The sequence below is a fragment of the Dipteris shenzhenensis genome, chromosome 2 (genome assembly GCF_047967505.1).
Source record: "Dipteris shenzhenensis isolate YYH24624 ecotype China chromosome 2, Dip_SZ_1.0, whole genome shotgun sequence".
NCBI classification, from domain to species: Eukaryota; Viridiplantae; Streptophyta; class Polypodiopsida; order Gleicheniales; family Dipteridaceae; genus Dipteris; species Dipteris shenzhenensis.
Genome location: NC_141597.1, coordinates 32,335,689 through 32,351,438, shown reverse-complemented (window position 1 = coordinate 32,351,438; position 15,750 = coordinate 32,335,689). Strand labels below are relative to the sequence as shown.

Below are 15,750 nucleotides of genomic sequence, written 5' to 3'. Positions count from 1 at the left end.
ATGCATGTGGCAGTTTGGAGGAGTATCTTCAGCAGAGGGTGCAGCATACAAGGCTCGTGGTGGTGCCTTAACTCAGTAGAGTTTGCTGCAGGTGTTGGTACCTTTTACAGCTATTTTCTACTGATTGCTACATCTATTTATGAGATTTCAGAGGGCCTCACCAATGAAGGTAACATCCTCATGTTCCTTGTCACGAGGCCACTCTGCCTGAAGGCTATGGCATCCACGTCCTCATGCACAAGGTAGGTACGCTACCTAAGGCAGTACTACCAATTGAAGCCTACTATATTTATAGGTCAAGATGCCTTGACTTCTAGGACACTGTCCTAGGTCATCATCCTAAGTATGACAATCCTGATTGTCTTTATTAAGACAATCCTATTAGGATTAATTGGAATTCATCTTTTCTAGCTCAGGTCTAACCAGAGGGTAGTGCACACCCTTGATTAGACCCCTAATTACTGTTTAAGGTGCCATAGCTCCTAGGATGATGTCCTTCCAAGTAGGACAATCATGACTAACTTAGTGATGGCTGTCCTATTAGGATGATCTTGACCTCATCCATGCTATCTTAAGTCTCAACCTTGGGCTGGTGCCTACCCTTGGTTAGAATGTGATAAATTCATTGATGTGTGGTCAATGTTTAGGGTCCACTAGTAGTCAATATTGTCTCATATCGAGGAAACCTTAAGCAGACATGTCATGGTTTTGGGCTTCTTATGAACATTCTGTCTCCATCTCCTACAGGTGTAATGTGTGCCCTTCAAAATTGGTTGAGATTTTGTTTGCTAGATTTGGACTTTATGTTGGCAAAGCATATGACCATTTCAATATATACATAGAGTACAGAATGGGTTGCCCTTTAACAAGTCTAGACAAGAGGATTGTTTTTTGGAATAGAAGCTACAATAGTCGCGGTCTCTGGTTTTTGCAGGTCCCTGTTCTGCGGAATGTAAATTTGTGTATTCACCCTGGCGAGCTTATTGCAGTGGTATGTGATTTTTGAAAGATCTTTGTATTTAAGCTATGTCCTGTATTATTTGAACCTTTACACGTGCTTGTGTACCATGCTTTGTTTGGTTTGTGACTAAGTCTACTCCAATTTTCATAAACAGTAAATGAGAATCAAACTGATGTGGCCTTCGTTCAAGCAGGTGGGTCTCAGTGGCAGTGGGAAGAGCACCATAGTTGGGATCCTTCTCCGCCATTATGAGCCTTCTAGTGGTGAGGTAAGCTCTTTTCTACAATGTTGATGGATGAAAATGTTTTGTTCTCAGCCATTCGGCTGTTTAGGATTTATGTTTTTGTTAAAAAGAAGAAAAGGTCAATCTGTGCAGATTCTCGTGGATGGAATTCCCCTCAATGATTTGGACGTAAGATGGTTCAGGAGACAACTTGGAGTTGTAAGCCAGGTGTGATCACGACGCTAGTCTTCAAGTATTATGTTGAAACTACCATGTGTCATTGGTTCTGAATTGCTTGCATCATTACTGAAAAGATGTCAAACATTTGCCAGGAGGAACAAATAAATATATGTAAGGGTGCAATAGTATCAGCTGAGGAAAAATGTGCTTTGGGATAATGCTGTATTGCTATTCTAATTGTTAAGATGCAGTTACTGGAGCTGGGCTGCAGGTATCATTGAATATTGTTGAAACTAAATGGGTATGCCCATTATGTCATAACAATTGTTATCTGGTTGTAATCCTCTTGAAGATGTGGCTATGACAAATCTAGCAAGGAAGTTCTTGGAATTTCTGTGTTCTCTTTTTATTGTTGTGTTCGATCCTCTTTTTTTCACTTGGTTGTCTGAGCATCTTTGAATTCAATGATGAGAGGCTCCTCCTGTAAGTTTGTTAGAAATATTAATCTCCAAGGTGGTGGCCAATGTAATAAGGGGCTAGGGGGAAATTTTCCCCTTATAAGTTGCCCCCCACCCACCTCAGTTAGAGGTTGAGTTTGTGGGTGAGTCAGTCACCACACATGTTTTGACCCTAGTTAGGTCCATCGTACAGTTTTGCCTCTATGTCTACCCTAGTGTTGATTCTCTTTCGGCTCCCGTTCACAGTCGAGCCTTGTTCACCTCTGCCTCATCCCCATGAGTTTGACAGTGGTGAGCTGGAACGTACATGGGCTTCATGACTGCGCACCTAGTCAGCCGCAATCTCTGATTCTCCATCAAGAATTGCAGCGGGCTTTAGTAGGTTGACTAGTTGACTTACGCTTGATTCAGGAGAACATGTTCTCAGCAGCAGAATTCACATGTCGACATTATCTCCTTCCTAAGATCTAGTCTCCCGTAGTCGGTACGAGTGGTGGTGTATGCATATCGGTACCCCGGGTGGTGGCCTTAGAGATCTTTGCACAGGGTGAGCTTATACCAAGTCGCGTAGTGTGGATGGCTCTCCAGGTAGGCAAGGACTGAACCGGATTGGTATTCTGAATGTGTACGCACCTGCTTGCAGACACCACCGCCCATCTTTTTGACGGCAACTCACAGACTGCCTCTCGGTGGTTGACTTGTGGATTGTTAGAGGTGACTTTAACAACCTAGAGGTCATGGAGGACAAGCAAGGAGAAGCCTCTTTGCACAGATGCCAGCTAGGGATAGGAGTACCTGTGAGCAGTTTATCTTTGTGATCAGTGGCAAGGTCCATGGCGCGAGTTGGAGTTTACCAGGCTTCCGGGCAGCCTGCATTTCTCTTTTGGACAGTGAAGTGGCGTCATGATGGGCTGCCGGAGCACCTCGACAGATTCTATGTAGGAGAACTGGGCACTACTTAGAGGCGGTCCCACCGGCATCTTGGCAGGGACCATGATGTCTAACCACTCTCCGACAGTCCTTCATGTGGAGCAGCCTCGTAGTGGTCCCCCCCAAAAGGGGGTTTGCATACTAGATGAGACGAGGTGGAGGTACAACAAGCGATAGTGGAGATCTGGAGAGCTAAATGAGGGACCCAGTGAGGGATGGGCGATATGGGTGGCCGAGATGATTCGGTAGAGCAGTCAGGAGCTCTAGTCCCATGCCCTTAGACAGAGAGCTGCTCTTCAAGAGCGAGAGAGAGCACTTCGCCAAGACCTTGCATCCATAGAGAGACTACGGGAGCAGGATCCGGGGCCCCAGTGGCTTAGAGACCGTTTGGAGTGTGCACACTTAGAGTTATAGGACTTGGAGATTCGAAGAGCACAGTTCTTGTACCGTTCCTCTCGGGCCCGATGAGTCCAGCATAGGGATAGGATGACTAGGCAGTTCTTTCAGACCACAGGACCACATTTTTAGGGATTCAGCTCTAGCGCCTTAGAGTATCGCAAGGACATATGCACACAGACCTCGCAGGAGATTCTCGAGATGACCACAGACTTCTACCATCAGTTGTGCTCGGCAGCACAATGTATATGGTCGGCGTCCCTTAGGATTGTGGCTAGCACGCAGAGGATGATGAGAGATTTCACTTGGGGGATGGTAGCCTGGCTCACGGAGAGAGGACACGCCTTCTCGATTAATCCGGTCTCACCAGTGTACAGGGTACATGGACAGCAGGTCTCCTGGATTGAGATTCATGACACATCTCCGTCCGCCCAATCATGCCCACCGCACATACGGGAGGATAGCATTTGGGAGACAATCTCCAGCATTGTTGTTTGGGGTCCGCCCAATCACGCCCACCGCACAGACCGGTTTTCTTAGATCTTGGACTCTCTCAATCTGCTGTTCTTTATTTCTTGTTATCTTCCCCTTTATGTTTAATTGACATATTTTAGTAAGCACTGAGTGTGCACAATTGACTCAGCGGGTCTTTAGAAACTCAGTATAGCTGCTTATGCTTGGGCACTGATGACGACATAAGCATTGCTTTGCTTGCTAGATACGTCTACCTTTTATTTTTCAAAACTTTTTTGTTAGCTCATTTTTCTTCTCTTTGATTTTCCTTGTAGAATTTTGGACTTTAGAACAACAAAAATCTGAATTTGTACGATTGGATATATTCTAGTGTTACAAATTTATATAGTTTCCTTCAACTACCAGAGTATATGTCAGCCATCAGCTGACTTTTTCCTACATTTTCAAAAATTTCCTGCCAGGATTCCCTTGCTTTTCCCCTACTAAAAGCAGATTGGGATTCTGATCGTACTGGATGTACTTTTTTTTCAGAGTTAGGAAATGATCCTCTTGCATAGTCTATTCTAAGGGACTGCTGTCTATCCTGTGTCCTTGGTTTCGTGGACCGTTTGGGCTGTGAATGTCAAATTATATCTACGAAGTGCCAGTTGCCTAATAGGGACAGAAATTTGGAACATTCTCCTAACATTTGTCTGATTTTGGGCTTGGTTTCACAAGGACGTTCACATAATGCATTTTGGGACAAAATAAGTCACCTTTGAATTTTGATGCAGGAGCCTCGACTTTTTAGCATGGACATAGCATCAAATATAGCATATGGATGTGGAAGGAGCGTCACCTTGAAGGACATAGAAAGAGCAGCAAGGCAGGCTCATGCACATGATTTTATCGTGGCATTACCGGAGGGTTATAATACTGTCGTAGACAATTCTCGCCTTAGTGGGGGTCAGAAACAACGCATAGCTATAGCCCGGGCTCTTATAAGAGATCCTGCTATACTAATTCTTGATGAGGCTACAAGTGCACTAGATGCTGAAAGTGAGCATTATGTACAGGTCAGGGCCTTTTATTTTTGGATTCTATTATTGTTGATGGTTTTCTGTTCAGAGAATCAGTTTTGGGGGAAGGGAGATTTTATTTTAAAAAAAAAGAGGGGGGGGGGGCATTACAGAGTCCATATGGTTTGCTTAATACTTTAAGGTTATTCTGATATAGTGAGTAGATTGTCAGCGCACTACTAGTGTATCAGCAATGTATGCATTTGCTTGGTCTTCCTAGATGCAGGTATATTGAGTACTGATGTGGCTGTCAATCATGCTCGTTAGATGTTGGTGGTTACGCTATTTGTTTAAGTTTTACTACTTTTACATTCCAGAAAGCGTTAGACAAAGCAATGCATGGAGATGGCAAACAAAAAAGAACTGTTCTTGTCATTGCACATAGGTTTGATGTTATTCTCCTCTCCTCTCTTCTTATTTTTCCAGGCATGTGATTCTGTTCTGTGATTGATTGGATGTTTTGATAGTCGCTATTTGTGCTGATCTTCCCATGAGAGTTTTTTTGTTGTTGCAGATTATCAACAATTCGTTCAGCTGATCGTATTGTTGTCATGCAAGGTGGCCGGATTTCAGAGGTATGCTCTAGATTACATTCCAGTACATGCTTGAACAACCAACCATACAAATCAGTTGTCCCTGAGGCGCTGATCATGGGAAACATAGTATAGAAAAACTGGCCAAAAGGGAACTGGATTTTTCACAGAGAACCCAGAGTCTCTGGAAAGAGAGACTGACATCTCCAATGCAATGGGGTAGTCATCTCGCGCGTTGAGGTAGTTCCAGGGTCCCAACCGCTGCAGGAGGGCTTTCTCTGGGTGAGGCTTTGGTCCTGGAGACCGAGAGAATACAATGGCAATCTCTTGTGCTGGCACCGTGCGAGCTATGCCCATAAACTGTGAGGAGACGGGTTTGGACTGCGACAATGAAACTGTGCTTTGGCCAGAGGGCCTAGTCAAAGGAGGATGCTGTGAAGCAAAGGGGGAAGGGAGGGAGGAGGAAGGCTGGGTAATTGAGGGGTGGGTGGTGAGGGTGATCACCGGTTGTGCTGCTTGGGCAGTTGAAAAAGGGGAGGAGGAGGAGGAGGAAGGTGGTGGATTGATTGGAGATGGGAGCGGAGGGGGGAGAGGGTTTGGAGACAGCGCAACGAGGGGAGGAATAGATGATGGTAGCAGGCAGACTGGGAAGGGCACCTCTCTTGTACCTGAGATTGTGGCAAGCTATTGAGCCTACTAGAAACCTTGAGGCGTTGACGTGAGAGGGTTTGTTGGAAGATTAAAAATGACTTCACCCTCAGGTGTTTGGTGCCTCCTAAGGGGGCTCCTCTATTGCTCCACCTTGGGTGTGGGGTGGCTGGAGGGGGCATTGTACTCACTTGTTACTAGTGGCAACCTAGGGGGTATAGGTTTCATGCTGCTATTTATCTTGCACAGGGGGGTCTAACCTCTCGATCTTCTAGTTGCTGCTTGTACGAGACTGTTGGTAGGTGGGGTCTGACCTACATTGCGGGGGCAAGATTTTACCAGGCGTCCCATGTATCTGCACTTGAGGCACTGTCCAAACCTTAACCCTCTGTCTAAATTCGCTGCCATCCAAAGTCTTTAGAAGGATCTCCTTGGTCAAGGGCTTTGGGTACTCTGGAACCTCATCATCTACAAGGATTGAGGCCAATGTAGGTGGGGACTCCAACATTGTATTGAAATAGGCTTTGGTGGAGGACAATATGGGCCGATACTCCTTTGACTGCCTCGATAAGGGAAGGGTCATCGGCAACTGTGGCACATGGTGTGTCATATCCTTAATCTCCACGATGAAACCAAGGTACCAAGGTATAAAGAACATTAGATTCGCTTGAGGAAAATGGGCTACGGCTCCATGAGGCATCTTGGGATGGTGTATCCCTATCTTATAGTGATATAAGAGATTTGTTAAATTCCATTGACTAGGGGAGTTCTTGGGTGAAGTTGAGGGAACTCGGCTGGATCCAATCACGAACCTGGCTCTAGGTGGGCATTTGGTCAACAATACGGCCCATCACGGCTCTGTCTTGAAGGGACTGACAACCAATCTTCACCTGTTGCTTGTTTTTTGAGGAGATGAACTTCGAATGGCTGGGGAGTGGAGGGAGCTGCCATAAGAGCCCTTCTAGCTAGATCAAAAAAAGGGTCACCGCCAAGATTGCTGTGTAAGAAGCGCAGTGGATCTGAACCAGAGTCCATGAAAACTTGTCTCCTCCTGTTGAAACCTCGAAATGATGAAACAGACGAAAGGTTTCGAAACAAGACGAAATGCTCTCAACGAAACCTTTGTTTCGCCTAAATCAATATACACATTTTTGCCCTGTGTTTTCTAGAATCCATATGCTTTTAAGTTTTGCATCCAGGTCTAAAGTTGAAACTTGAGAAAGGAGATTGAAAGCTTGAATTTAAACAAATTTGAATATTTTGAATTCCATTTTTAGGTGTCTTGACCTATATTTCTATTTTTTCACTCTAAACTTGAATAAAACAGATCTTATTTGCCCCTATCTTATATATATATTCAATATCATTTTGAAACCTATTCAAACTTGAGAAAGGAGATCGAAAGCTTGAAGTTAAATAAATTTGAAGAATGTCTTTGTGTTTTGAATTTTCTTTTTAGGTGTGTTGACTTGTATTTCTCCTATTCTAAACTTGAATATAACATACCTTATTTGTCCCTATTTGTGTATATATTACGTATACATTCAAAACCTATGCGTTTCATTCAAAAAGATGAAACAAAACAAAATGCAACGTGTCGAAAGGACGAAACAGACGAAACGTTTCTTGTGACTATGATCTGAAGAGAGAGAGAGAGAGAGAGAGAGAGAGAGAGACGTCCACGGGAGGCCTTGCTGGCCTATGGGACAAAGTACACAAAAAGCGAACTCATACAAGCCTCAATGGGTTGAAGCAAAGGGCACGCTAGGATCCTTGCTGAGTACTAATCTATGCTAACAAAGTCATAATCATAGAAATAGACAACTACAACTGCATAGTGGGCCAGATCAATCAATCTATCCAATATCAAGAACTGACTGAAAAACAGGTTAGTCTTGGTGCTGGGACTCAGAAACAGGACCAGAAATTGAACCCTGGAACAGTGATGGCTCTCTGGTGGGCTGCGAAGATGTCTCGTATCTATGTCTGTTGAGATGTCTCGTGCTGCGGTGGGGGATGTGGTCTCCTTGCTCTCTGGACTCTTTGGGCTATGTCCAGAGTGACCCCTCGTCTCTGTCGGTCCCCCTTGAGGAAAGATGTGATAGGTCGGACCTCAATAGAGTGTTCTCTGGGGACTCTTTGTCGCGCATGTGGTCTTTGCTCCCCTCTTTCAATGGTACTGTGCCGGCCGCTCATCGAGACTGCTCTCATATCGGCTAGCTCCTCCTCCACTCCACTGTGTCCGGGGACTGGACTCAAATGCATAGAAGTTTGTGATGCATCGCTGTGCCCGCTCATCCTCTATGTCCTGTGGTGGTCTGGCCATCCCCTGCTGCCCTCTGATCTATCGCAAAAGCGTCTCCTTGTGCTGACATATTTCCATCAGATAAAGCACGATACAGACTTGCTCATGGAAATGGATCAGGCGTGACAAAGGGCCGAAGCCACTCCCCTTCAGGTAGAGACAGTGGTAGCATCCCCGGATCTCGCAGTAGGTTGGGCAAACACAAAGAAAATGCTCCTCTGTCTCAACCGCCCCCAGCGTACATAGCGTGTAGACCCGTTGCTCTTTGAGTATACCTGTCGCTCTCCCTGCCTCGATCCTCAGCTGATGGGACAAAACTCGCATCTGACCAATGGCAATCCTCAGCTGTGAGAGAGAGAGAGAGAGAGAGAGAGAGAGAGAGAGAGAGAGAGAGAGCCACACATGAACTGAATTGGGAAAGGGAGAGAGAGACCAAGAGAAATACAAGGGATATCAGGACAAAAGCCCAAACCGTGGGGAAAACCTTTGCTATATATAGGCCAAACTTGTTGTGAATTGAGATGCTCCGACAAGTGAGGGAGGGGGCCTATATATATATAGGCAGCCACCCCCCTTACAGTTGGTTGGTCTGTGGGCCGACCCCTGTTGTAGGTGGGCCGAACCATTACAGTGGTTGGGCCAAATCCCTCTATTGCCTTATGGGGGCTGGTACACAGTCCTATAAAAGGGCTCAACCCCCTGCCTATGGGCCGACTCAGTAGCTCCTAGGGGCCAACTCAGTCAGCCCTATAAAAGGGCTGCTAGGCAGCCTATAGGGGCTGAACCCCTGCTCCTCTGCTTGACTTAACGGCTCAAGAGGGCCAACCTCCTCCAGCCCTCTATAAGATTGCCACATAGCCACATAGGGGGGACTTAACCCCCCTGCCTATAGGCCAAACATTAGGGCAAGGTGGCTGACCAGTAGGTCGGCCCACCTCAGCCTATAAAGGCCTCACAAGGGCGGGTTTGCAGCTCCCCATCTCTATTGGATATACGGAGTTTCAGGTGTCAGTCGAGGAGTTTATGTGAGTTTATGAGGGTTTATGGCCCAAACCCTAATTTTCTAGGGTTAGGGTTAGGGTTTATCAACCCTAATTTATATAAGTCATAGCTCAACACTCCCTTCACTCCTTGGGTCTCTAGCAAACTGTGGCTCTGATACCATGTGAGAGGCGCTGCGGATTTGAATAGAAATGGAGAGAGCTAACCACACATGAACTAAACTGGAAAGGAGAGAGAGAGACCAAGAGAAATGCAAGGGATCTCAGGACAAAACCCCAAATTGTGGGGAAAACCTCTATTGTATATAGGCCAAACTTGTGAAGGAAGCAAGAGAGCTAAACAGAGTGAGAGCAATGCAAAACGTCACTGCCTAGAATATGGCAATAATTTTAAGACCCCCTGCAGTGCCAACGTGATGATGTACAAGGAAATGATCAACCACCAAAAGGAGAAGTTCAGGGTATTGCGAAAAACTTCTCACGTGGAAGTGCTTTGGTGAAGATGTCTGCAACATTGTCATATGTTGACACATAGATCACTTGGCCATTGCTATAGCACTTTGACTATAGTGAGAATGGGAGAAGGACCCTCCAATGAGAGATGAAGATCAGCAAATAAACGGCGCAGCCAAACACACTCAACTGTTGCGGTGAAGGCTGCCATGTACTCAGCTTCACACGAGGAGGTAGCCACAGTAGCTTGTTTCTTGCTAAACCAAGAAATGCAAGCATGTCCCAAAAAGAAACAATTGCCACTTGTCGACTGCCTAGTATCATAGTCTCCAACGCAATCTGAGTCATCGTAGGCATGCATTTACACGTCACCCCCCCTAGGAAACTTCAAGCCATAAGACTTTGTGCCTTGCAGGTAACGGAATGTGCTGTCTTTGGGCTGTGCATATATTTGCTCACCTGTGATACTGCAAACTGAACTGAATATCAGGCCATGTATTGCACAAATAAACGAGGCATCCTACAACCTGGCTGTAGAGTGTGGCATCTCCTGATTCACCTGCATCATACATAGTAAGCTTCAGCCCTGGCTCCATGGGAGTGGCTGTAGGCTTGTAGTCTTGCATGTTGAACCAATCCAAGAGCTTTTGCACATACTTGGATTGAGACATAATGATGCCACATCTCTCTTGTATGAACTGGATCCAAAAAAAAAAATTATGCCCAAATCTGACATGTCAAATGTAGCTTTCAATTCAGCTTTGAAATCTGCAATTTTTTCTTCATTTGACCTTGTGAGCAGCATGTTATCTACACAAAGAATGATGACTAAAATATCCCCCTTATCCTTCTTGATGTAGAGGGTACTTTCAGTTGGACTGTTATTAAGCCCCTTGTTGGGCAGAAAGGCATCAATTTTGGAGTACCATGCACGTGGGGCTTGTTTCAGCCCGTACAAAGCTTTATTCAGCTTGCAAACTTTGTGCATTACCCGAAATTTGAAAGCCAGGAGGTTGCTTGACATAAACCTCTTCCAACAAGTTTCCATTGAGAAAGGCTATTTTTATGTCCAACTCATGAACATTCCAATCAAAATGTGCAGCCATAGCAATAATTGATCTGATAGTGGTCATCTTGGAAGTAGGAGCAAATGTTCTATGCCCTTCTTCTGAGCATAGCCTTTTGCAACCAGCCGTGCCTTGTACTTGTCAATGGACCCATCTGGCCTTCTTTTGACTTTGAATACCCATTTGGTACCTATGGCATTCTTTCTTGGTGGCAAATCCCCAAGATTCAAGGTCTGATTTTTATCAATAGACTGCAACTCATCCTGCATGGCATTCATCCAATGCACATTGTCTTTGGCCTCTTCAAAAGTATCAGGCTCTTACTCATCAAGAAGAGTACCTGTGAAAGCTGATCCAACAGAATGAGCCCCCCCTTCTTGTCTTGCTGCACTACGAGTTCTGCCAGGCAAAGGAGCATCAAGCCTACTCTCCCTGAGAATTTGTAGCAGCCAATTCAGAACAGTTTTGGCTGCGTGTATTTTTGTAATCTCTTGCCTGACAGCATCTTCCATTGCATGTGGAGGAACTAAATCAGCCGGTGGCTGAATGGGGGCATGTGGAACATGAGGAGCTTGCCAGGGATCTCAAATGCGGAGCGCAAAGCAATGGGTAGTAATCCCTCAAAAATATCAAACAGAAAGAGAGATTACTGAAAGTGCTTGTGCATCACGTGAATCCCACCTTTTCTGTTCATGTGTGGGTGGCACAACTGCAGCAGCCACTGCACCTAGCACTTGTCCAGCACTCTGAGCTTGTCCTCTACCCCTTCCTTCACCTTGTTGAGGAGGAGTGGCAGGTGCAACCACATTCTCTGGCCTTGTCTCATCCCCAGTGACAATCCCACAAATGTTTGCCAACTAAAAGATTGCGTACCATAAAACTATATAAAGAGTAATTGGTATCATCCAACTTATCCTTCTGTGTGAGGATGCCAAACACTTCATTGGGATTGTTCTGAGCCATAACTGCCAAAGAAAACAAAATGCAGCAAATGTGACAAGAAATATCCCTTCCTGGGATTTAGAGGTGCACAACACAAATCCCTTCCGAGATATTTAATATCTACATTGGAGTCACAGAGTCCTCTAGAACACCAAGCCTTTGAAAGAGTGGGAGAGCAGGAAAGGGAAATAATCTGAATGGAGGCTTCGAAGTGGCAGAGGAATGAGAGGAGATGTACTTGATAGAAAAGGGGGTGTTGAAGTAATCAATGAAATCAATGCTAGAAGGGAAGGAGAAAAGGGGAGTGATGGGTGGAACGAAGATTTGAAGGAAGGAATTGAAGGGAAGGAAAGACTGGAAGGAATAAGATAGGATTGGCAAGGGGGGAAAGTCATCTAGCCGGCTGGCGGTCCCAAAAGGAGGTAAAGGAGAGGGGAAGGAGTGAAAAGCTCCAGCCTGAGGCCAGAAACATGAAGGCTAGGCACACAAGAATTAAGGGCGGGCGGGACAGGAACGATGGTTAGAAAGGAAAAGTGAACCCGTGGATGGGCAGAAAAAAGGGAAGCAAACAGGGAGATATGGAAGAAACAACCGATGATGGAGGCGGCAATGGAGAAGGAGAGCAGAATTGGTAAGAAGAGAGGGGGCACAAAAGCAGAGTCAGAAGAAGTGTTGATAGAAACCTCATGAGGCTCGCTGTGGTGAAGTCAAGAAAAGGGGCAAGAGCCTGATGATGCTGCTCACGGGGGGGAAGGAGATGAGGGTCAGGTAGTGAGGAGGGCAGGGAGCTGTGACCATGAGGGGGCAGAAATGGGCCGAGAGGGTGCAGGAGTAGCTCAGGCGGAGGCTTATTGTAAGCTTGAATTGTCACCAGTTACGCAGAGATCCAGAGTAGTGAAAGAGTCATCGCCCACTATAATCCCACTCTCAATACATGCCCAAATGGAAGGCTGTCCCAACCTTTGATGGTATTGTCTCTTTGAACGCATTTGACATATAAAGGATTTCTTTTGACTGCAGGCTTCGGTGCATTTATTGTGAATGATCTTGAGCTTCTGGTCTTCTTGTGGTGTTACATGCACTTGATTTCCTAAAATTTAATGGGCTTCAATGATATTTGCAATTTTGGTATGAAGATCTCCTGGTCTGAACATCTGTCCTTTTTTGAAATGGACATCTATCCTGAGAATTTCCTCTTTTTACAGATTGGTAGCCATGAGGAATTGCTGAGATTGGATGGAGAGTATGCCATGTTAACCCGGCGACAGATGAGCACTCTCTGAGGCAGGATGAAGCATTTGTTGAAGAGAACATATGCTCCCTGTGAGGCTGTACTTCTACTTGCTAATGTAAAATACACAAAAGCTGACATTGTAAGAGCTATCTATTTTTTGAAGTAGCTTCCGCTGCAGTCATGCTTGCAAAATATATTTGTTCCTCACCTGGGGTTATATTAAATTTGCCTCAAGATTCCCTGTAAGCATCAGGGTTGTAATTGTAAGGCATTATATATGGTGACTTTCACCAGCACCATTTATGTGATATCTAATGATGGGTATCATTGGCTTTACATAGGGGAATCAAATTCATGTTGTCTTGGATCCCTGATTGGGATTGCTGCAGATGTGCAGCAGCTTGAGTCTATAATTAAGATATTATACTTTTTTGGTGCACTCCTGACATTCTAGACTTGTTTTCTTTTAGTTGTAAATTTTTTGAGTGCAAAAACCAATCTCGTAAGGACTTCCTAGAAACATGGATTTTAAAGATGTTATGTCCAATGTATGTCTTTGTGTGTACGTGGGATGATTGGAATGAGAGGATATACTATGATGGCTGCACCACATGTGTAGGGGCCCACTGGGAGCTGTGATGATAGTGTAGGTACACCATGGTGAACACAAAGCTGGTAGAGAGTGCGAGGAGCTGTGATGTTATTGTAGGTTCGCCATGGTGAACATAATGTTGCTAGAGAGTGGAAGCATGAGTAAGACCGAGTCGTGAGTGTGTGCTTGTGGCTGTGATAGCATTGTCCTTTGTGCCGATCTTGTCTGATAGCAATGCCACGATGGAGTTGAAGTCCAATTTCTTTCAAGAAGGCCTTGTGAACATTTGTTTTGTTTTACCCTGAAGATCTAATGAAGCTATGGTGCGAAGGCAGTGTGAGAAGGTGGTTCTAGTTGGTCGAAATGCCATGCATTCAAGGTTTATTCAAGGGAAAAAAACAGAGGGGCAATAAAACATCATGCAATCACTGGTCAACCTTGAAATCTCAAACTACTTAATTATGCATTATTTATATTGCGCATTGAGTCATGAATTTGTGAGTATTCAAAAACTTGTATTATCATCAATTGCTAACCATTCTTTTTGGAGCAAAGTTCTTGTATGCATTTTATGTGTTGCGATGAAATACATTGTTACTTTTGCCATGCGACTTTTAACATGCTTCAAAGTGATAAATCTAATAATGGAAGCAAAAAAGTTGACTCCTTAGAAAGGGGTGATACATCATAATGAATTCTTGAAAGGTAACAGATTGATCTTGGTGGTCTTAGGATAGTATTATTTTGATTAAGATATTCACTATGGCAAATCCAAGTTTTGATGCCTCCTACAAATTTGTGCTTAAAGCCAATGATGACACTATAAGTGAAAAGTAAGACTTGTAGTTAAAAAAATGAGATGATTTACTCTTAAACCGCGGTAATAGCATTTAAACGCGTTAAAGTGTTTCGTTATGGCAAAAAAGTTGTCTCAACTCTAGGGAAATTTGTGATATGCCATCTAAATCCTTAGCTCATGTGGCAGGAGAAAAGGGAATTCCATTGCTTATCTCCAAAAGTGACTTGAAGATTGGGGGGCGAAGTGGATGCTTTAGGCTTCATGAGATGGTATGATCTATTGAAGCACCATAGAATAGGGAGCACCTCATGGAACATTTGAGTAGCTATAAAGAGATCCTAGCAAAGGATAGATTAATTATTGATTTAAGAAATCACGTGCTTGGACAACAATGTTTCCTATGAGCAAACAAATTCTAGCTTCCACCAACTAGAGAGAAAATGAGAGGCAATTTGAAAGACCTTACCAACCTATCATGACACCAGCAAGGTGCCAACCTCTTTTAGCCTTAATTCCCAAAAGAGCTATGATCTCTAAAGTGGGCCAAAACAAAAAAGGGAGAATGGGGCCCATGTTTGACAATTGTGTAAGTCATCAAAATAAGCAATCCACGAGTGGCAACCAAAAACAATGAATAGTTGGAAAAAGAATGAGCCATTTTGTTCAATCTCTATCACATTGGCAACATGGCAACTTTTTATTTTTTTAATTGCTCAAACTTCACCTAGGTGCATCGCTTTCAATTCTTAGTCCCCTTGTGATTTTGCACCAGTGTCTACATGGAGATTGTTCTTAGGTAGGGTTGAGGTGTCCTTATTTACAAGTGTTTTTGTTCTATTTTCAAGTGTTTTAGATTGTTGTTGCCTACCATTGCACATATGCCTCATCTTCCCATTGATAGATCTCCCCTTCATCTTTTGGTAAAGTTGACCTACTTAAAAAAGTGGTTAATAAACACTTAATCATTTTTAAGCATTTAAGGGAGCTTTGGGTGTTTACGAACTACCCACTGTTAGCATGTCCATTGATCAATATTGTGTGCCCCACTCTTCACATAAAACATTATCACTAAACTTGGGGTGTTTTGAAATTTTGAAGGTTTTTCTTGAGAATTAAAATTTTTTAAAGCTATTAACTAAATTGCCTAAAATTGTGTAGGGTTTACAAATTTGCGAAAATATTTTTGACTTGCCACTTTTAAAGTGGAAGCCTAAGTAACAGTGTTTCACCTCATGAAAGCGAAAATGGTTCTTTTATTTATTTCATGAATATTAGAATTGCACTTGTCGTCCCTTCTTTGTAGTCCAGGTGCCACCCACGTGTCCTCTCATACTCTCTCTCAACTTGAAGCTTAATTTCTATTTATGCACCCATCATTTTTTCCCCCTTTCTCTCTCTCCCTTCTTCTTCTTCGTCTTCTTCTGTTCTTCTTCTTCTCACCTTTCAATTTGTCCCCGCAGGCCTCTTGAATGTATTCAACTTGTTCACAAACGAAA

At 44.1% G+C, this 15,750-nt stretch overlaps 1 protein-coding gene across 1 annotated transcript in view; it reads left to right on the top strand.

Annotated features, from left to right (window-relative positions):
* The window catches only part of ABCB26 (transporter associated with antigen processing protein 1), a 34,639-nt gene extending 21,345 nt beyond the window's left edge, over positions 1-13,294 (top strand). The window contains exons 12-18 of the mRNA XM_087387710.1: positions 935-991; positions 1,155-1,229; positions 1,338-1,412; positions 4,396-4,677; positions 4,998-5,065; positions 5,195-5,255; positions 12,835-13,294. Coding sequence (XP_087243836.1) covers positions 935-991; positions 1,155-1,229; positions 1,338-1,412; positions 4,396-4,677; positions 4,998-5,065; positions 5,195-5,255; positions 12,835-12,912 — 696 coding nt within the window. The 3' untranslated portion in view covers positions 12,913-13,294. The remainder of the gene's footprint in view (positions 1-934; positions 992-1,154; positions 1,230-1,337; positions 1,413-4,395; positions 4,678-4,997; positions 5,066-5,194; positions 5,256-12,834) is intronic.
* Positions 13,295-15,750: the final 2,456 nt, after the last annotated feature.